Genomic DNA, 24,014 nt, shown 5'->3' with positions numbered 1-24,014 from the left:
TGTCAATCTCTTTGGCCAGAGCCATCAAAATTTAATTTCACAAGATCCATTGGAGAGAGGTCTTATTGATTCTATGGTGCATTAGCATTTCTTTGATGACTATTATTGCTTCGAGCAGTATGGATAAGAATAAATACATTTTTTGGGTTGTATTCTAATACATATATTGAAGAAAGTTGGAACTACATTTTTTGATAGTAGAAATGGAATATCATATTAAAAAGTAAAACATTTACAAAATCCAAGCGCTTTAAATGAACAAAAAAAAGGAGTTTTGGCTGAGACTATGCGTAGAACATATCACAGTTGTAAAAACAGTGTTAGAACCTTTTTTAAATGGAAAAAAAGCCACAGGAACAGTAAAGTCCAATTTTGTAGGGAAATATAATGTGGAGGACACTTTATCTTTGCAGGAAAAATTAAAAAGAAAAACAGCAACACTAGTATCAAAAAAACCTAGACAGCTGAAACCCCTTGGGTCTTAGTAGTTGTTTTGCTGCTTTATTTGTCTTGGTTGGCATTGCCCTGGCCGATTGCTCACTAGTGTGAAGATGCTGGCTTGGGAAAGGACTTAAATAGATTTTTTTGCCAATCTTCCACGTTAGCTTGTTGATCAACTATAGAAACTAAAATTCATCTGTTGTTTTGAATGTAAAGATATTATTCACTATAAGGTTCATGCTTTCTTGTTTACCTATATTGTTTTCAACTTTTCATGATATAGATGGATTTTGGTTGTAGTGATAGGTATTGGGGCTTGTGTTTGCAATTTCCAGGTCAATTTTTTTAAGGAATTGTTCGCCTTAGTCAATTTGCACAAGAGGACTATTAGTTCGATGGTCCGACGCATGATGATGCGGTTGTCCATTTCTGCAGATGATGATCTTCAACAATGTTTATCATTTTTTGAAAAGGTTTGTATCCATTTTTCTAGACTCTGATTGGTGTTCCCATAATATTATGAAGCATTTTATTCATTCCCTTGAATCATGAGGCTTGAATTGCATAGTCTTATGGTGTGCATTATTTTTTCCACTATCCTGGATCAAGATGGTTGGTGCATTTCTCAATAATGATTTTAAACATGCTATGTATTTGGAGATATTATTATATAGCTCAATTACTTAGTGCTTCTGGATGTGTTTTGAACTTCTCATAGATGGAAGCTCGTCTTGGAGGATTAGCTATATTGGATTCTGGAGGTGATGTCTTAGCACGGCTTATAGAATCATTTCCAAAAATACTTCTTCGCGATGTTAATGATCATATGAATCTCTTGATAGATTTCTTCATATCTATTGGGGTACCAAAATGTTATGCTGGGCTGGTAATACTTTGCTATCCTCCAGTCATTCTATTTGACATTGAAGCAGATATCCAACCTAGGATGAGGCTTCTGGAAAAGGTAATTTGACTGATGTATATAAATGAGATTTCATGTATGTGTTTTAAATTAGTTCATTTGTTAGGAAAGGATACATGGATGTTTGGGGCAACATTTGTTTTCGGTAGAAAGAAAGAAATAACTATATCATATATTACTGCCCTCAGTGACACAACTAGATCGATTGGTCTTGAAAGTACATTCTACTGACAATTGTATACTTGAGTAACATAGCAAAATCACAACAGTATAAAAATATCAAATCTTTTAAGTCAAGGCATATAATTGATTTGAATCATTTGATAACTCCAAAATTAGTTTAACAAGTGTAAGTTTGAAATGTTTGTAGTCCATCAGTGTTAAATTATACTTTTTCAGCAAATTGCGAACATTCAATATTGTAATGGTACATGACAACATGGGGAAAACAACATGGAGGATAAATTATGGCTTGTAAATGTTATTTCTGTTGTTTAATGTAAGAACCAAACATCTTTCACCATGACACTATGAATTTCTTTGATGATTTTATAAGTGAGATTTATCTGTAGCAACAATAAAAAACAAGATAGTATATGCTTCTCACATATTTTCATTCAATACATTACATATTTATAGGATTCTTGTATCCTATTTTATAGGAAAATCTCCATGCTTTCCTAAATGTATTGAATTGTTTTTACAATGAACCTACTCAACAAAGTATAACAAACCTATTTATTTTATGCATAAATATTATGTGCATCCTATGCTGCAATATTTCTAGCACCTCTGTGAACACTAATTCCCAACACCCCTCTTTAGTGTGAACATGGGGAGAAAGCACTTCACAATACTTTCTGACCACACTCAGTAGTTCATCCTAAGGTATGAGTAGGGACATACACATCTACTCATGACAAGTAATAGTGGAACTCGTCTCACTATGCTTACTTATGCTTTCATCCAAGGATAGGGGCAAACACATCTACCCATGGAACCAAGGGTAGGGAGTAACACACCTATCCAAAGTCTTACATTAAGTTAGGATAGGGACAAACACATCTATCCAACATCAAGGTTATGAACAGGGACATACACTTCTGCTCACAACAATTATGATTGTGGACACACCCATCCAATCATAATTCCCAACTGTTGTGACTGGGGACAAACACTTTCAATCACTTACACCATCTTGTGAATGGGGACAAACACATACATTCACAAACAACCAACAATAGTGATTGGGGACAAACACATCGAATCACTTACATAAAAAGCTTGAACACCAAGGCCTCGTTGTCGTGTATGCAGCCATCATTATAGATCATTGCCACTCCGATCACAAATGATATGGGACAGTTTCTGCTGCCACCTGGAAACTGATCTTGGCTTTAGTCATTTTGGCACAAATAGTTTTGTCACTAATGCAATTTAATGTTCCCGTCGCTAGTGACTAATGAGAGGTCGCCCAATGTCCTCCAGCCTCTTGTGCCTCCATCCTCCAGTTGATTTTCTACATGTTGTGACATTTTCACACATTGTCCCATTGCAAGTGGGGACCCCCACTTTTTTGCTTGTAGGTTAGTTGTCTTAGTTTAGCCGTCTAGCTTGGTAGTAGTTTCTTTGGCTATTAAGCTCTTGTTTGAGAGGGGATGCAGTGCAACTTCTAGGTCAGGTCAAGGTATGAGGCTTAAGTGTGATGAGTAGTCGAGTAGGCAAGTGGACATCTTTAGGTCAGAGGATGGAGGCAAGGAGCGATCAAGAAATAATGAGCAATCAACTGAGAAGAAGTGTTTGATGAGTAGCAACCAAGGTCTTGATGGTGATGTTGAATGGAGGTGGTAATGAATGAGTTACTCCTTCCACTTCCACTTCCTTCCACTTCCACTTCATGCCCAAATACCTGCCCTATTATGAGTCACTTCCACTTCATGGCCAAAAGTCCGGCCATCTCACTATCACTTCCATTCACCCTCCAAATCCCCAACCAGCTTGAGAGCACTTCCAGTTACCCCTCAAATCCTTGGCCTTTCTTGGGTGATTTCCACTTGCTGGTCAAATCCATGGACTTTGAGTCCTCCCCCCAAAAGTCTGGCCATCATGACTCAACTTCCAGTTACCATCAAAAAGCCCGGCCAGCATGAAGAAGTCTTCCACTTCACATCAAAATCCATGGCAGTACAGGTGTAAAATCAGACCTGCTGATATGAAAATCACCTCAGACTGAAAGCTCCAGATCAGACCTGAAATCAATAAAAAATTAGACACGAGATCAGATGTTAGAACATTATCTCACCCCATTGGGAAGGCATTTCAGTTTAGAGAGTTTGAAAATAGGTAAAATTAGTATATACCAGTCATGTTTTATGCTATCTTGTTTGTTGTTGTAGATGATCAGATAAAGGAGCTGGCTGCAAGTAGCATCAAGGTCTGATGCAAGAAGCAGGCTCGAGGAATCAAACACAAAGACAACAATGCAAGAGAGGATTCTACAAAGGAAGATATCAAGCTAAGAAAGGGAAGCTGATTGCTCCACATCATGAACACTCCCAAGATTCATCAACATTGCAAAGGGAAGTGTAAGGACTCATCATCACAAAGTAAAGATCGATGTTATGAAAAAGCAAGCATGAGAGTGAAGGTGCTAAGGAAGGAATTTCACAAATGTCTTGAATTTCCTTTGGAAATCCAAGAATCATTGCTAGTATAGCAAGAGAGTAATCCAAGGCGGAGGCTTCAAGTGAAGGAATCCAGAATCATTACAAGTATGAAGAGTGAATGCACTACACTAAGAAGAAATTCCCAAGTTAGGAGGCAAAATTGTGTAAGGGGTGTAGAACACAGATTTACTATTGAGAGAGAGGGTCGGGGGGGGGTGAATCAATAGTAAATGAATCTTAAAACTTTATCCAATTAAATTCTTTTTGAAAATTGCCTTTTAAACTGAACTTGAAACTATAATGCAAAGCAATCACACATTGAACAACACAAGAATTGAGTGGAAACCCAAGATGGGAAAAACCACAGTGAGTAACGCTGCTAGGATTTACTGTCCTAATCCAACCTCACAGATAAAATCAAATACAATCTTTAAGGGCACCAACCCTAAGGAGTCACCAAACCCCTTTCTTTAAGAGCACCAACTCTTTCAACCCCTTAACTTTTCAAACTGAGCACCAACTCAGCCCTATTACAGTACCAAATTTGTGTAAAGAAAAACTGAATTACATCAATGTTACTGATTCAATTAAAATATCTTCATACAAATATTATAAAATCAGGTTGTCATAATCTGATTGTCTCCATTCTTCAGACAAACTGTTATAAAGTATCACAAAGATCTGCAAGACTGAAACGATTTGAAACTGATTGCAGCCTGTAAGTACAAAACTTTGCAAACCAAAACTAAACACTTTTGTTTGTTAGACCAGTGATAATAGCAGATTAAAATCTTAAGATATGTATTCAAATCAACACTTTTCAGAGACCCTGATTTATACAAATTCTGAGCAAGACACAAAACTATGTACTGTGCTGTTGTATACCTGATATTCAATTCTTTACACTCTCTGTAGACTGAATTAGATCTCTTGAAATACCACTACCAAAGCATGCTCTGAAATGTTGAACTGCTGTCTCAGAAACGCCACTTTATGACTGCACTATATAGAAAAATTCTATGTTACTATATTGTTTGGTTTTCAGACACTCTTCCTATCACTCAAATTCGGATATGAAACATCTTACAGTTGTTTTCTTTTACCAGCATTACACCCTTTCTTTTTAACTTATTCAATCTCTCTCAATCATCGAACTCCAATCAACAATGCATATATAGCTTGTGAATCTGTATTGAAAGGTTTTAAAACTGTTATAACTAATATGTAGTTCGAACTGTCTATAACTAACCATATCCGCTAAACACTTGTCAAATGTTTCGAACGATAAAAAGATAATGATTAGTTATATGAGGATAGCTACAACTAAAGAGAACAGTTTTCATAACTCCCAATGAACTGCCCTTGACAGCTCATACGAACTATTATTAAAAACACTTTCAATACAAGAAATACGTGTTGCTGGTTCAAACTAAAAAATATGTGTTGCAAATTCAGTTTGGAAAATATATGTTGCTGATTCAACCTAGAAGATATCGTGCCATAGATACCAAACATCAATACAATTCTTTGACCAGGCATACAATGAACAAGTGTTCTTAATGCAACCTTTTCGAATACAAAGGTGATCAAAGATCTTCAACTCAAAAACCGTTCAGTTTTCTGCTTCTTTCTGCCATTATAAACTAAACCATATTTATTTCTTTTGCAGGTATAGACATGCCTATGTATCTGTAGTTGCTATACATTCAAACATACAGCTTCTCTTTGAATACAAAATGTAGACTTCATTCTACAATCTGAGCACAATAAAAAGCACATGTGAATGAGTTAATATGTAATCTGAAATATGTTATAATTGATCTGAAAACATATGTATACTAACATCAATGACACACTGATATGTAATGTATACCGACATCAATGACAAATATGCCAACAAGGGGATCAAGGAGATAGTTTTAGAAGAGTTAATCAAAGTTAGAAGGCGTGATCCCAAGGATGGGAATATCTCCCACGATCATCACATCAGGAGCTTGGAAATGTTGGGTATCAAGAGATATGCCTCAATCACCTACACTTGTGATGAGTTACAAGGATTACACTTAGGTGGCACCCAGTCATCTTGAAGCCAATCACATCATTCCAAGTAAAGGACGTCCAAATTCAATACACTTGACTCATCCAACAAGGAGGATAACTACATGTGGGCACAAAGTTTGATGTACCTAACCTCATGAAAGATGCCGAGTGCTGATTGTAGCAATCTAATATAAATTTCTGAGTCTGATTTCTTTGACCAGCGGTTGGAAATTTGGTTTTTAGATGCATTTTTTGAGGTTTTGTGTTTTATTGAAATATATGCTTTGGGAATTGACAATGCAAAAAGAATAACAATGATAACACATAAAATAATTGACTAGAAACTAATTTCAGATTTCTGATTTTTATTTATCAGCAATAACAAATGAATGTAAATGATTTCCTTCAGCAATCTAAGCCAACAATGGCCTACCAGGAGTCCAGCACTGGGAATAGGGGGGTCTTATTGGCCTGAACTGGTGAAATGACTGAATGAAGCACCTCCAGCTGCAACCGATGACTCCTGAAAGCTTTATTCATCAACTGGATAATTATCAAAAACAATTTAGAAAATAAATCCCTATTTCAGTGCACTTTCTTAACTTTTCCCAGGAGAAACCCCAATTTGGTGTGTCTTTTACCCACTGTTTTACTCCTGTAGCTCTAGTATGAATTGTTTTCACCAAATAGCTATGGGGAATCTTCTAATTTGCTGCTAACAATGAATTTTGTATGAAAACCCTGCTGCAAAACCCCTTAATTTTTATATTTGAAAATCCAGGTCAGATGCAATGGTACGGCCTAGCTGGGATGGTACAGCTGGTTCCAAAATGCCCCAAATTTCAGCCCAACACTTCTCAATTCTGCCCAGATCTGAATATCAGATTGAAATAATACTGTAGCTGTCAATAAACCTCTGATTATGACCCTTATTGGCCAAATAAATGCATTCCAAGCACTCCAAATTGATAGAATGTGAAAGGGTTTTCGTCCTTCCACCTAGAAACGGAGGTCTTCGTCTCCAATTCCACACTAGAGACCTGCAATGTACGTTGCAGACCTGCAAAGAAGATGTTTCCCCAAAAATCATAAAACACACAATGCGCAAAAATGCATGTACAAGTCTCTTTTATGCCTTTGCCCTTAATCGAACCCTTTCTTGGCATCTTTTAAACATTCCAATGGAATTTTTTCCCCTCATAATGCTACGCCCACCTTGAGGGTTGCTTCCTCATGAATAATTGACCACCTTTTTAAAAGAATTTATCACCTAGGGAAAAGTGCCATGTAACTTTTAATATAAAGTTACTTATTCCAAGATAAAGTAACTTATAAGTTACTTTTTATTAACTTTTTCTAAATTTAGAAAAAGTAACTTTATAACATAATATTATAAAGTTTTACTATAAATGGCTCACCAAAGCAAAATTTGACTAAGAAATGGTCCCCTTTGGCTAACCAATCATCCCCTTACACTGTGAATTTGCCTTTGGAGATGGATGACAGGCAAATCTATGCATCTAAATAGCAACTAGAGAAGTGGGGACATTACAGCTCATTATTCATTGGTCGGAATTTAATGATGGACGTGTCATAAAATGTAATTTTATCATTGAATTCTATGTAATGGGTGTAACAAACCCTAATTACGGTTTCTATTTTTCAATCTTGTCCATTGATGTAGATTTGATCCTAGCCACTCAATTGTATTGGCAGCACTATATAAGGCTCCACTGTCTTATTTGTAAAGGTTAATAGTTGAATAGTTAGGAGATCAAGATCAGTAGATTAGAAGTAGAGTAGGAGGAGAAGGCAAAAATTGTTGTCAAGCTTGTAAATAAACATCCTTTTCATTGAATTTGTGGAATGTGTTGTTTTTTCTACATAATTGCATTGTTTCTTGTTATATTCTCATGTTAGATGGTGTTAATTAGATGGATGGAAGCTATTATGGATGATTAATGGTGAAATTATTATGTTCATACTACTAGTATTTCATTGATTGTGAAGTATCTTGCGTGGTCAATTAAACTCTCTTCATGAGCTTAACTTTAATTGCTACTCTCTCATTGACATGCATTGCATTGATGGTGTCTATTCCATTGGTAGTAATTTGAACGTCGTTTTGCTCTCCTTAGAAGATTGCACTAAACTTTGTGGAGTTGTTGCTTAGCATGGCAAAGCAAAGTCTAGTTGAATTTCACTAAGTCATCTTGTTGGTGTGTTTTTTATGCACACGCAACTCAAAATAAAATACCCACAAATATCCTATTCTCTCTTGATCAAAATCTTCTATGTGCTAAACAGATGGATTGTGTGATCACAAAGACAACTCCAAGGTTCCAAATTCATGCGGATAGTCGCAGTTGGTTCGTTGTCATATGTTGGTAATCTCAAGGGGGGACTTACGCAATTGTTCGAGTGAATCAATCAAAGGATTCTGTTGATTCCTGACACATAACTTAATTCTTTTTTGGAATGGTTTTGCAATAAGCTCTTTTTCAATCCTACTTCTACAAAGACTTGGAAAAAAAGGCAAAAGGATGAGGGTTTAGGAAGCCACTTCTAATCCTAATCGAATCCTACAAATTCGAGAGACGGAAATTGCAAAAGTGGAATTCGAAACCAATCCTTGCTTCGCCAAACTCAACAACTACACAAGAATGGTACAATCTTCAAAGGAAATCAAAAGATTTTCATATCGCATATATTCACCAACATCTTGAACGATGGATAAAGCAATAGAAGTTAAATTTCATTTACTGGTTCAGACTAACTTTGCACGATAACTGAAAATCATCCAATTATCAAAAGTATGAACACATCCATTCCATATTAAGCAATTCTATCAAATCCTTCATTCAATCTATCAACTTGGAAATGAAATCTATTCTAAGGATAGCCAAGAAACCATGCTAACTTGCAAAAGTAGACAAGATTCACCAACAATTGAACAATGAATTATGTCTCAGCACTTAAGAAGTATCACTACAACAATTTCTCATAAATCTCTCTCTTTACAAATGAGAGGAGGGTAGTTTATATAGGCGCACCCATTACAAAGCAACGACCCAAATTGATGGGAGATCAATAGACAAAACTCTAATTAGGGTTAACAGCAAAAAAACTTCTTTTGGTGTATGAGAAAATTACAATGCTTTGGATAACCAATGAGAAAATAGGAGCCATTTAATATCTTCCACTTGTTGAGTCTGGTTCATTGCACCTGGACATGTTTGACTTGGAACCCTTGGATTGGTTGATTAATGACTGGGATGCCACCTCAACATGCCTTGCAAATTTGATTCTTCATCATGAAGAAGTGTTGATACCTTACTTTTGGATTTCCAAAGGGAACTCAATATGATTAGAACATTTTCTTCATTCTTATTGTGTCTTGAACTTATCGCTCCTTGGTGTGGAATCTTTTGATTTTGGATTTCCAGAAGAAATCCAAGGTCGATGTGTTGTGCCTTGCACACACTCCCGTCGTCGATAGGGTCCCCCCTTTTTTGTCTTTTCGTCTCATCCTCACTGAGGTCCCGAGTAGGGAAATTTTGGTAAATTCGCAGAGAGAAGATGCAACAGTAAGGAAGTTGAAGCGTTAAGGAGGTGATCCTACTTGAGATTGAGCCAAGCCCGAATCCTAAGTCCTAGAGAATTCACACCTTAAAAGATGACCGCGATTCTGTTCACAAAGGAAAGTTGAATGAAGAACCTGAGGTGAAATCGCAAATATTGTCAAGTCAAATTTGCTCATGAGCATGTTTGAAGCTTGAAGCCAGGATGCCTAAGGCAAATTAAAAGTGCACCTTTTGACCGAATTGCAAAGTAACTAAAGAGTGCAAAGTGGGATAAGTGAACAAGACGTTTCTCGCAAAATGACCAATTTAGCCGAGCAAATTCATTGAATGATTAACTTGAAGTCAAAATCTTTCAAAAACTCTAAAATGCTCGAAATTGGCAAGGCGTCATGACTTAAGAGCAAGCTATTTAAAACCAATCTCTCAAAATTCGGCCTAGAGGGTCAAAATGTAAGTAAAAGATTCAAAAGTTGGCCTAAAAGGTCGAAATTCAAGTCATAATACAACTTAAAAGCTAAATTCGGCCTAAAGAGGCTAATATGAGAGCCCAAGTTGGCAAATCGGCCTAAAAGGACAAAATGTGAGTTGCAAGGACGTCTTTTAAAGCCGAAATAACACTTAAAGTTCACAAATTGGCCCCCAAGGTCGAAATTCAAAGAAAAATTGGAAAATCAGCCTCCTAGGCCGAAGTGGGAGACAAAGTTTGCAAAAAGGCCCCGTGGGCCGAAAATCAACAAAACTTGCAAAATCGCCTTTGAGCCGAAAATCACTTAAGCTTATAAAATAGGCTTAGAGGCCGAAGTTTTCAAGCAACATAAGCTTGTATTTTAGTCACGTAGGCTGAAAAGGCAAAAAAGATGTCTGAATCGCGCTATTCAACCCAAAAGCCAAAAATGAATAAAGAGGCCAATGCGCACAGTATTATCATCTAACAGGCCGAAAAAGAAAAACTAAAATCGTGCCAAAACCCCATTCAAAATCACACAATCAAACTTATCAGACCGAAATGAAGGAAAAGACCAAGTTCGTGCAAAAGGGTCCATCTGTAAGCCGAAAACTTAAGAAAGCCGAAAATCTCAAAAACATAATCACGTGATATAAGTTCCAAGCTGAAATCATTCAAGTTTTAGAATCGCGTGAATATAAGCTATGGGAGTCATTCAAAGGTTCAAAGTTGTCTGATATATTTTTATAGAGCTGAAATCAAGAAAAGGATTCCAAAATCGCACAAGAGAAGTCTTTCTCGGCAAAGTCAAACGATCAGCAAGCTAATCTCCAGGTAAGTTCCAATTTCCCCTCCAAATGGTTTAAGATCTGTGCAAATGATCACATTTGTTAACCTAGGGTTAAGGTATAAATGTGAATGCGAGAGACTGTGAAGAGTATAATTTAAGAAATCATTATCGCAACTCACAACAACATTCAACTACCATTTGCCAAAATCGACCCTTCCCTCTAAAAATTCAGACTTAGGCAAATTTAGGGATATTGGTCAGAAAATTGCAAACATAGAATCATCTTTTCAAAACGCACATTCAAAACGATCAGCACAAGCCAAAATTGAAAACTTAAACGTTGAGTCGCACAAACCGTAACATTTGCAACTTTCAATCGTCGGCAACATAGGAAGCTGCATTTTGAAAATTTGCGCAAACCAACTAACCAAATCCAAATGATCTTCAATATCCAGATTACTTTTAAGGCGCACAATTCAAAATTGTTTAAGTAGCCTGTTCTAACGCACTTTCAAGTTTCAAAGTTGTTTGGCTGTTCAAACAATTTTTCATGTTAACGTCATCTTCGGGCACCACTAACCCATGTTTTCGCATTAAAGCCTGTCTCGTAATCCGTGTTCGGGTGTGCAGGATAAATGCCTAAGTAGGCGAGGGAATCTTCAAAGGCACCCGACGCGCTAGGAACATCACATACCTCCAGAGTTGACATCCCTCGTAAGCTCGAGAAAATGAAATATCGGTATAAGGGAGGAGTAATCAAAGAGTCAAAAGTCCAAAGTATTTAAGACAATATAGGGGATACAGACCTCGGGTACATAGACATTCAGGACTTCAGAAACAGGGTGCACTCTCCCAATGCATATGGCAAACCCAGAGGGATGTTGGAGAGTGGTATTGCTCAGGTTGTTGGTTTCCCATCGACAGTGCAGAATTATGAGCTGGTGGTTAAAGCCGCCAAGCACTACCAGCCTGAAACCAGATTAGTGGTGGTAAGAGGGATGGTAACGACTGACTTCACACCTTAGGCTATTGGAGAAACATTTGATATCCCGCTTCTTGAGCGCGCCGCTGCAATAACCATTGACGAAGCCCAACTCGCTTATGACATGAATCCTAGTCAGTGCAAAACACTGATAAATGAAGAATGGTTTAAAGAAAGAAAAGCCCCGAGCACTAGGATTGGCAAAAAGACCTGCAAAAGAGAGTTCAACAACGAATATGGGGACATGGTTACCTTGCTTAGCCGGGTCATGGGACTTCCCCACTTCAACCTATTTGAGGAATGGATGTTCTATTTTACCGAGCAAGTCTTAAGTGGGAAGGCTACATTTGAGTGGGCTCAAATCATTAGCGACAACATTCATACACAACTGGTTGAGCTCGAGGAGAAAAGGTACTTCACCACGACCTCCTACTTAATCTATATGTTTGCTCGACATCATCCGCTACCAGGATTGATCAAAAAGGGTGAGATTGAGAACAGGCCAAATCAAGTGAAAGTGTATGACTTCTACCCTCAGTTGCATTACTATAACATAGCTCAAAGAGAGAAAAACAACATTGCGTATGCAATTGGTTAGTATGAGCGTGTAAATGACGTTTTCAAAATGCACATGGTCCAATTGATGCAAGGGGGGTTACACATAAGATTATCAAAGCAGTCTACCACACTGATATGGAAGTACGGTGCGTGGTTCATTCAGTTCCCTCGATTCTCCTACATCAGAATATCAGGTTTTGAGGGAACATTGTATCAGCTTCCCCGTTACCCATCAAACAAATTGGTCTTCATGGAGGTTGCAAGATAGGCACACCCAACAGGCAGCATACTCAGGGACAAAAGGTAGTCGGGATTCACATTCCCAATGATCATAGGCAAGCTTGATGTGCACTTCAAGAATTTTGTGCAAGCCGAGGAATCATTTGACGAGCTGGTGTCATATTTCTTGCAGGAGCACTTCCCCAGGAGATACTTCGATTCTGCTGGATTGGGAAAGAAGGCTTTGGTTGTCATTGAGAGTATCAGTGAAAAGATCCTCAGAGTGTTGGTCCCTGGCTAGAAAAGTGGCATGAAAGATAATGATGTAAGATCTTGGAGGGAGGAGAAGTTGAGAACTGATAAAACCACGTACTCCACAGAGGACCTAGAATTTGCGAGTGGGTTGCATGCGAACATACTAAGTTTTGAGGCTCGTCAATCAATCTGGAGCGAAGAGCTGAAGAACGTGGACTGCCTCCGAGAGGGTATTCAGTACAAAATGCTTAATCCTCCTATGCCTCCCAGCAAGGAATTGTTCTAGTTGTGCATAAGATTCCAGGACTATGTTCGGGTAGAACGTGCAGCAAGTCGGGACATCTGGAAAGACTACTTGCAGGGGGAAGTAGAATTTTTGGAGAAAGAATTTGCCTCGGGAAAGGAAAAAGTGCTTTCATAAAATAATCGTTTCTTTTAAATTCCAAATGCACTTTTCCAAGTTAAAAACTTCTTTTCAACTACGCAAAGTCATTGCAGGTTTTGAGCTCCGTGCAGGTGCACCTTTTGGGGAGCAACTTTATGTTGGGTAGTTATTAGTTAGTTGGTAGTTGGTAGGGGATATTTTGTTCCTTATTAATAGGTATGGGCAGCCATATTTTGTAGGATGAATCTGGGCCACTTGTAAGATTAAATCTTGGCCATTCATCCATTTTTGAAAATCTATATAAGGGATGGTTTCTCCCTCATTTTTATAAGAAGTTTAAGATTGATGTTGAAATTTTGGCGAAATTTATGCAAAATGAATGGAAATTAAAGTTGTCTTGTTTCTTTGTGAGTGCATGGTCTCCTTCACCATTTAATTTTCTTGTTATGTATTTTGCTTTCAGATAGTATTTTTGGGATCTTATTTGATACAAAGCTTGGTGTTCATACCATTAAGGATTGGCTGATTGCCATTTCCTCCTGCATGGTTAGTCTGAACCAATTTATATGCTTAGTTCGGTTGTTAAATATCAAATGAATAGATGTCAGATTCTGCATTTATGTTTAGTAACATGAAAGTCCAACTCCCTTCAAAGATTGCACTAGATTTTACAACATTGTGCTTTGTTAGCTGATAAAGTTAAAATCTGGTTTTTTAAGGTTTCCGTCAATTTTCTTGAATATGCTATCTTAGATAGATTAATTGGATATTTTCTCTCTCTTTCCCTTTCCTTTTTTCCCTTTTTAAGTTTTTATCAAAGTTGAAGCCTAAACAACATTATGTCAAAGATAAAATCTGATGGAATCAAGACTGTAGAGTCTTAGGGAACCCGTACGAATAGAGACGATTCTACCTAACCTTAAGTCTCCTTTGTGTTTCCAGCAAAACACATCAGACCGTTGAGCTATCCTGCAGTCATGATCTGACAGTCCAAACATTGAGGTCATCCCTAGTGATCAATTTAAACAGCATTAGGGATTTGCTTATTTCAAGAGAAGATAGGATACTTAGCGAGTAAATTCTAGTCTGTGTTGGCCGGATAGAGTTGTAGTGATACGATTTTAGCTATGTCAACACAATGTAGGACCTTTCATCCTTGAATGTCTTGATCTTTTCGAATGTCTTGATGAAGTGCAGGTCCTCTGTTCCATTCATCTTTGGATTCCACCTTGAAGCGTGAATGTTGTCCTTCCATGCGTTGTGGAATCATCTTTCCAACTGGTTCCTTTGTTTCATCTTCACCCTTTTGGAAATCCCTTCCGAAGTTGACATCTACCACCTGAAAGACAAGAAAAATTCTTAAGGTAGGGAAATAGACATGATGTTATATGACAAATTTCGAAAGATAACTCTGATTTTCTGATTGAATTCTTGAAATCAGACCTAAGATTAGACTAAGAAAAGTTTGAGAAACGAAAATCAGAATTAGAAAGACTTGCAAATTAAGTCTGATTGTGAACTTTAGAAATGGAAATCAGACTTAACAACATTCTGAGAATCGAAATCAGACTTGAAAAAGCTCTTGAATTTGTGAAATTTAGTCTGATCAGACCTGGAAAAAGATTTTAGGTACTAAAATCAGACTTGGGAAACACTGAAAATTTGTGAAACAAAGTCTGATTTTAGGAATTTCTGCCTTCAAGACTGAAAAAACACAAAAGAGCAACCCTGCTCTTCTAATGAAATTCGAAAAATTTGATGTAGAAAAGCTATACACAGGTCTGATAATCAGAATTTCAGACTGAGGAAAGAATTTAAAAGTGTTGAAATCTTGGAAATCTGCCTTGAAAATGCTTTGAACCTGAAAATCTTGAGGAAATTCCTCAAAGGACTGCTTCTAATTGTTTGAATTCTTCTTTGAAATCGTGCTGAATCTGCAATTACACCTTAAAAATCTACTTCACAACTTGGAAGAAACCCTTAGAAGAGAACGAATTCCTAAGTATGAAAAGAAAGTTGTGAATAGTAAATTTGGCAAAGCCTAAGTTTATAGGAAATTCGAACTTGCTTGCCTTGTGTAATATCCCTTGTCTAAATCTGACCCTGTTTGTGATGATTTGAGCTCCAAGGAATATTGTCAAACACTTGTTTTGCAAAGTCTGTACTTGCTGTTCTTGTCTCAGTTTGTTTGGGTTTGTTTTGATGATTGCTAATGATGACCGAAAGCTTAAAAAGAACGTAAATAATCTTAACAAATAACAGAGATGCAATGCAAGACTTCTCTTTTAGATATCCAATGGCTTTATGAAGATTGAAAATGACTGTAACCGATTCTTACAGCCAATAAGCATTTCTACAAACACTTGGCATGCATACTAGTGATTCAATATAAACTAAATGAATAACTACAGCCAAGGCATTTCATCAAACAGTTATCATGCAACCTCTCCTTCCTTTATTTGATGTTCTATCTCATTACAATGCTAGTATAGAATGAAGAGCCAGGACTCTTGGCATTACAATGTAAGTCTGAATACTAAATGCAATTTTAGAGAGCTGGAAATGATTGTTATTTCGAATAGATTATATATACCAACTCATTTATGCCAAAACATACCCAGAAAGACAAGCTGTTCACTTTTATTGAAATCTGGAAATGCACATTTATCTATGAATGTGACAGCTGAAAGTGATCAATCTGCCTTAGTGATAAATGTTCTCCACCATATTAAACATTTAAAGGGCTCCAAAGTCCATGGCATCCTCAAAGTCATGAAATATGCACCAAAGCTTAGGTGTTTTGCCTCAAGTTTACATGTCTCTGCCCAGAACTTTGCTACAGACTGCTGTAAGTTTCAATCTGCACTTCGTGTGCTCACATGGCTACGTAGAGAGGCACGCACAGCAAATAGAACCCTCCTCAATGATCTACCTTCATACCCTTGACTCTTCTTGAAGTAAAAACGCCACACTGATGAGCAGCATGAGTCCCACATGCCAAAGGAGCAGCATGAGTCCCACATGCCAAAGGAATTAAGGCACAACAGCAGTAATATTCTTTGTAACAGTGAATACCTCTTTTTTTAAGTCTTCAATCTGCAACAAGTATTCTTCAAACCTTTGATGGTAAACTTCAGAAACTTCACTAATTAAGATCAATGGTGGACTCTGATATAAATCCACTCTTCTTAGAAGGTCTGGGTTTGTGTCCAACCTTCAGCTTCCAAGGGGTTTCGTCCTCAGAATGATCCAGTCACTGAATATCACCAACAAGAGAAATTGCTTCAATATAATATTCTCATAACATGCTCTTGAAGGAAGACAAGGTTTGTTTATAAAGACTCCTCAACTCCAAATCAATCTCCACGCTCAATGTGGGATAAATCCTCCTTTACTTTTAATTCCTCCTTAAGGCTTGATTTCCCATAAAAAACATATTTAAAATGTTATTTCATTAAGACTTGGGGAAAACATTTAATATTTCATTAAGATTGGCATTCATAATTAATTCCTCATATGGCCCCCCTTTTCATGATGAATTGACCCTCAAGTTATAACATTAAGTTATAACTTATATTATCACTTTTTAAATTTTTTTTATCATTTAGGCCAGTTAAACATTAATAACTTCTTGAATATTCATTATTTTTCAATCCACTGTGCATTTGACTGCTTTACTAAAAATAGTAAGGGTCCCTCTCAATCAACCACTAACTTACTAAGTGTCTGGAACAGAGTCAAACTAAGGTTTGATGAGGTTGTTGAATGAGTGAAAGAGATATCAAATATTATAATAGGGAACAAAGGAGACAACAATATCAAAACCCACAGGTGCCTGAAGTTGAGACTTTTTCAGAGGCTTTGAGAGAAAGAGACAACGGTTAAGCAATCTTGAACACTTTTGACCTCTGGAATGGAAGTAAGCCTTCTGCATTGCCAACTGGGACCCTCTAAACGTCAGACTTAGCCTAAGAGGGCCAATAATAGGATCATCCCAAAAAGGGGACATTACACCTTGTTTTTTTTGTTTTAATGATTTTTTCAAAGGTAATGAATGTAGTCAAGTTTTAGCCTTGAATCGAACTCTCCTTGTGTTTTTTTTGTTTTTTTGATTTAAAATTTATTGGCAATTTTCTTTCTTTGGTTCATTCTAGAAGCCTCTTCAACTTTGGCAAATTCCTCCTTGCTTTTTTTTTTTTTTGCATACATGATTTAGGCAAATTCTTCTTGATTTATTTCTTTTTTTTCCTTTCCTTCAATCCCTTTGTTCAATTCAAACTTTTCCTTCCATGAGTTAGGTGAACTCTTTTCATTTGCCAGCTTTTGTGTCTTAATCCAAAATTTTAAACTCTTTTGCCAAATTTTCTCTTCATGTTGGGCGAATTATTTTTCTGTTTTATTCCTTTTCTTTTCCTTCTACACTTTGCCAATTTTTCAAACTCTTTTCCTTACATGACTTAGGCAAATTCTTTTGTGCTTTTCACACTTGCTTTATTTCCCTTTACCATCAACAATTTCTTTCCTTCCCCTAGGGTGGACTTTGCACATGACTGGGAATTGATTTCTCACACCAAGGGGAGCAGACTTTGCTAGCACTTGGGGAATATTTCATGTCCCAAGGGCGGAGTTCATGTGTGATTAGGAATTTTTCCCTTTGCCTTGGCGGACTTGATCGTTTGGCTGGAAATTCTTTCCATGTCTTAACACTTAAGCTAAAATCCCGACTTTTTCCTCTTTATCAATATGCCAACACTTGAACACGTTTCTTACCCCTTCCTAGGGCGGACTTGGTACCTCTTCAAGGAATTTGTGCTTCTTCGTAGGCAGACTTGCTAAGTGTCTTGGAAATCTGCTACACTTAACCAAAGCTTTGGATCTTTTCTTCTTCCAAGTGCCAACACTTACTACTTTCTTCATCGACTCCTTGGGTGGACTTGGCTTTTCTTTCAAGGAAGTTTTGCTTGAGGTGGGGCAGACTTGGTATGGGGTTAAGGAATTTCTCCTTTCCCTAGGCGTACTTTGCAAGTCGACAAGAATTATTGCACCTTGGGATGGTCGGACTTGCTCTCTTGATAGGAAGTTGTTAAGATGTTGTGTAATGTCCCCTTTCGAGATTCACCTTGATGTAGTCTCGAAACAACAATTCTAACTTAAAGTGAGAATTGTAATACATTTATAAATGTAATTTCATTGATTCTAAAGACATTCCTCTATAATATTTAAATCATAATGCTAAGAATAATTTTGGAAGATGGAACTTATCTTGATGGCTTTGTTTGATTTATATACTTGAGATATGTGCTTTTATATTGTAGACTCCTGCTCCTTCCCCTGCTTATCTTTTTCTATATATTTTTCTTCTTTCCAAGTGCCAACACTTACTACTTTCTTCATCGACTCGACTTGGCTTTTCTTTCAAGGAAGTTGTGCTTGAGGTAGGGCGAACTTGGTATGGGGTTAAGGAATTTCTCCTTTCCCTAGGCGTTCTTTGCAAGTCGACAAGAATTATTGCACCTTGGGATGGTCGGACTTGCTCTCTTGATAGGAAGTTGTTAAGATGTTGTGTAATGTCCCCTTTCAGGATTCACCTTGATGTAGTCCCAAAACAATTTCTCCTTTCCCTAGGCGTACTTTGCAAGTCGACAAGAATTATTGCACCTTGGGATGGTCGGACTTGCTCTCTTGATAGGAAGTTCTTAAGATGTTGTGTAATGTCCCCTTTCGGGATTCACCTTGATGTAGTCCCGAAACAACAATTCTAACTTAAAGTGAGAATTGTAATACATTTATAAATGTAATTTCATTGATTCTAAAGACATTCCTCTATAATATTTAAATCATAATGCTAAGAATAATTTTGGAAGATGGAACTTATCTTGATGGCTTTCTTTGATTTATATACTTGAGATATGTGCTTTTATATTGTAGACTCCTGCTCCTTCCCCTGCTTGTCCTTTCTATATATTTTTCTCCCTCTTCTTAAATTAACGTATGTACTTGATATGTCTCCCTTATACACCATGTCACAATCTTCATATAACTCCCTCTAAATCAGGTGTTTACTCTTACCACTGATCTGCAGCTTTAATCTGATTGGTATCTCCCAAGTAGTGGAGAATGAATAAAAAACACAAGTAATTTTCCCAAACAAAAAATCTTCAATATTCAATATGTTGCTGACTTCTCTTAGGCCTTCAATAACTCTTGAGTAGTGTTGACTGCTCAAATCACATTTGATAATCTGCAAGTCTTAAGTGGGCTAAAATAAAAACCACAACTCCTATATTCAAAAGGCTTCCAAGTGGGCCCCATTTCTTTTAGTGGAGCTGCTGCTAAAAACACAATAATCATTGAGGAATTTCCAAACCTTTTCTAATTGCTGCAAACACTGTTTGAAAATTCTTTTATCATAGGAATATGAATAGTTATTGTGTGGGGCCCACAAAGCACTTTAAGCTTATTCCAATACAATTAAATCTAAATTTCTATTGAAGTCTCCTTACTTCAATTCTGACATCAGTCAGATCCAAGACCCCCACGTGGTATTCCTGCCTTTATAATCTGCTCCCACATCACAAGATAATTATAAGTGATTCTCTGTTGTGTCCAATCACCAATATGTGTTCTTTGTTCGAATGTTTATTGTATTTCTAATGCACACCTTTGCCTTACTTTGACTTCAACTTGCAGACTTGTCAAAGTAGTTTCTGTGTCATTTATGGTATGCTACATTGCTGTCCAAATCAAGTATAATTGTTTATATTTTCTTGGAGGATTGACTATAATGAAGAATGTAATCTCTGTTCCTTTGATTTGTCTTCGCTGTTCTATGAGAATGGTAGTATCGTTGTTAACAATTATTGTCTTGTCCGCATAGTCGCTACCTCTTCTTGGTAATCCCTATCTATTCTCCCTATCTTCTCCCCCCTTGAGTTGAATGAGGTAGAATGCCTTCTTATTATATCTTGTCGTTGGGTTGATATGTCACATTGGAAAGGACATATCTCATGCCTCCTCATACATGACATTCTTCATAACAAATACTAATCGCACCTCTCAAGTTATTAATGAAGCTTGTACTCTCACCGATCTTGTCTAGTGTTAATCACATTCGTTCATAATAATTACCAATCGCTGCATTCCTAATCCACAACATTTATTTCCCTTTGTATATCACTGTTACTGAAGATAATGAACCGCTGTCTAAATGTACCTTTTCAGATATTGATTATAATATTCTTCTTAATTGATGCTGATAGTAATATTCTAAACTAATCAATGTGCATTAGTAGGTGTTGACGTGGCTAAAATCGTGGAACTACGGCTTCATTTGGCCAACGCATAATAGAATGCTAAGTATCCTATCCTCTCTTGAGATAAGGAAATCCCTAATGTTGTTTTAAATTGATCAATGGGGATGACCTCAAGGTTTCGGTTGTCAGGTCTTGACTGCAGGATTACTCAGTGATTGATGTGATTTGCTGGGAGCACAAGGGGACTTACGTTTTGCAACAAGCCGGTCTGCTGCGATTTTAGGACTGCGAAATAAAATCAAAAGGGAAGGGTTTAGGAGACCTAAGGACAAGGATGATAACTGTTGATGCAGCGGGGAGACAAATTTCGATAAACCAGTTCTTGTTTTGCCAGAGACACCCTCACAACTAGACAAGAACGGTGCAAGCTCCAAGGGATGAAGGATTTTCAGACCAGAGACACTCGTTTAGGCACTTCTCTAGTTGCTATTTAGATGCATAGATTTGCCCGTCATCCATCTCCAAAGGCAAATTCACAGTGTAAGGGGATGATTGGTTAGTCAAAGGGGACCATTTCTTAGTCAAATTTTGCTTTGGTGAACCATTTATAATAAAACTTTATAATATTATGTTATAAAGTGACTTTTTCTAAATTTAGAAAAAGTTAATAAAAAGTAACTTATAAGTTACTTTATCTTGAAATAAGTAACTTTATATTAAAAGTTACATGGCACTTTTCCCTAGGTGATAAATTCTTTTAAAAAGGTGGTCAATTATTCATGAGGAAGCAACCCTCAAGGTGGGCGTAGCATTATGAGGGGAAAAAATTCCATTGGAATGTTTAAAAGATGCCAAGAAAGGGTTCGATTAAGGGCAAAGGCATAAAAGAGACTTGTACGTGCATTTTTGCTCATTGTGTGTTTTATGATTTTTGGGGAAACATCTTCTTTGCAGGTCTGCAACGTACATTGCAGGTCTCTGGTGTGGAATTGGAGACGAAGACCTCCGTTTCTAGGTGGAAGGACGAAAACTCTTTCACATTCTATCAATTTGGAGTGCTTGGAATGCATTTATTTGGCCAATAAGGGTCATAATCAGAGGTTTATTGACAGCTACAGTATTACTTCAATCTGATATTCAGATCTGGGCAGAATTGAGAAGTGTTGGGCTGAAATTTGAGCCATTTTGGAACCAGCTGTACCATCCCAGCTAGGCCATACCATTGCATCTGACCTGGATTTTCAAATATAAAAATTAAGGGGTTTTGCAGCAGGGTTTTCATACAAAATTCATTGTTAGCAGCAAATTAGAAGATTCCCCATAGCTATTTGGTGAAAACAATTCATACTAGAGCTACAGGAGTAAAACAGTGGGTAGAAGACACACCTAATTGGGGTTTCTCCTGGGAAAAGTTAAGAAAGTGCACTGAAATAGGGATTTATTTTCTAAATTGTTTTTGATAATTATCCAGTTGATGAATAAAGCTTTCAGGAGTCATCGGTTGCAGCTGGAGGTGCTTCATTCAGTCATTTCACCAGTTCAGGCCAATAAGACCCCCCTATTCCCAGTGCTGGACTCCTGGTAGGCCATTGTTGGCTTAGATTGCTGAAGGAAATCATTTACATTCATTTGTTATTGCTGATAAATAAAAATCAGAAATCTGAAATTAGTTTCTAGTCAATTATTTTATGTGTTATCATTGTTATTCTTTTTGCATTGTCAATTCCCAAAGCATATATTTCAATAAAACACAAAACCTCAAAAAATGCATCTAAAAACCAAATTTCCAACCGCTGGTCAAAGAAATCAGACTCAGAAATTTATATTAGATTGCTACAATCAGCACTCGGCATCTTTCATGAGGTTAGGTACATCAAACTTTGTGCCCACATGTAGTTATCCTCCTTGTTGGATGAGTCAAGTGTATTGAATTTGGACGTCCTTTACTTGGAATGATGTGATTGGCTTCAAGATGACTGGGTGCCACCTAAGCGTAATCCTTGTAACTCATCACAAGTGTAGGTGATTGAGGCATATCTCTTGATACCCAACATTTCCAAGCTCCTGATGTGATGATCGTGGGAGATATTCCCATCCTTGGGATCACGCCTTCTAACTTTGATTAACTCTTCTAAAACTATCTCCTTGATCCCCTTGTTGGCATATTTGTCATTGATGTCGGTATACATTACATATCAGTGTGTCATTGATGTTAGTATACATATGTTTTCAGATCAATTATAACATATTTCAGATTACATATTAACTCATTCACATGTGCTTTTTATTGTGCTCAGATTGTAGAATGAAGTCTACATTTTGTATTCAAAGAGAAGCTGTATGTTTGCTCATATCTATCAATTAAGCATAGCTATTGAACTCCTAACACTACTTCCATATCCATGCTGATAACATAGAAGTCATCCTTCATTTTATACTCCGCCATGGTTAACTACATTTGAGGGATTTTCTTGGTACAAGGAAGAATTGTTCCACTAGCAAATTTGACATCAAACCCTTCAAATTCTTCTGCCTTTAAGCCCAATCTATTCACCACTTCTTCATTGATGTAATTATAAGTAGCCCCACTATTGATAAGAATTGTTACCTTTCATCCTTTCAAAATTCCTCTAATGCGAAAAACATTATACAGTGGTGTTCATGTAAGTGCTGCAAGTGTACCTCTTGAATACCCCTTTGCTTGGTGTTCATGCTCCATCTCTTCTACTTCTTTTTCGGGTTCAACCTCATCACTTTGCATTTCTTCATCAGACACCACCTCTATGTAATGAATTTGCCCTTTACCCAGGCACCTATGCCTAGGTTGCCAAGTCTCTCTGCATATAAAGCATAGCTTCCTCCTTCGTAGCTCATTCTTGGATGCCTCTACTTCACTGGGCTTGTAATGTGATGCCTTCGGAAGTGGTATATTCTTCTGAAAATACCTCTTGGGCAGAGTAGGAGGTGCTGTCTTCTTCGAATTAAAGCTGTCCCTAACCACTTAATCTTTCAAATTAAGTGCTCTTGTAATAGCTTCTTGCAATGTATTTGGGTTGAATGCCCTTACTAAACCCTTGAGAGGTTCACCTAACACTTCAACAAATAGTACTTTTTAGTTATATCAGGAACCATTATTGCCAATCTTTGAAATTCTGCTATAAAGTCCTCTACTTTACCTTCTTGCTTCAGCTGTGCCGAATCCCTGAAGTGAATTTTTGGATCCTTCCTATCAGATCTTCGGTCAACCTTTAGTTGAAGTCCTCCATGGTAGTTATGGAATCATACCCTCGGGTTATCATACCATGGTTTCACCATTCATGGGCTATCCCTTCAAGGTGTAAATTAGCAAACTTGAGAGCCTCCTCTTCAAACACTGGGTTTAATGAAAACTATGTGTCCAATTTCTGCAACCGAGCTCTTGCTGATGAACTACTAGTCCCATCAAAATTGGGAATAGTGATCTTCCCCAAACAG

At 37.2% G+C, this 24,014-nt stretch overlaps 1 protein-coding gene across 11 annotated transcripts in view; it reads left to right on the top strand.

The window, feature by feature from the left end:
* The window catches only part of LOC131038352 (transcription termination factor MTERF2, chloroplastic), a 154,778-nt gene that overhangs the window by 41,863 nt on the left and 88,901 nt on the right, over window positions 1-24,014 (top strand). For 8 of the 11 annotated variants that reach the window (XM_057970741.2, XM_057970751.2, XM_057970740.2 and 5 more), the window contains 2 exons: window positions 777-914; window positions 1,160-1,405. In XM_057970741.2, the coding sequence (XP_057826724.1) occupies window positions 777-914; window positions 1,160-1,405 (384 nt within the window). The remainder of the gene's footprint in view (window positions 1-776; window positions 915-1,159; window positions 1,406-24,014) is intronic. The other 3 variants (XM_057970743.2, XM_057970750.2, XM_057970749.2) reach the window with 3 other exon arrangements.

This window comes from Cryptomeria japonica, chromosome 10 (assembly GCF_030272615.1).
Source record: "Cryptomeria japonica chromosome 10, Sugi_1.0, whole genome shotgun sequence".
Lineage (NCBI taxonomy): Eukaryota > Viridiplantae > Streptophyta > Pinopsida > Cupressales > Cupressaceae > Cryptomeria > Cryptomeria japonica.
Note: the sequence above shows the minus strand (reverse complement) of the source record. Positions and strands in the feature narration are given on the sequence as shown.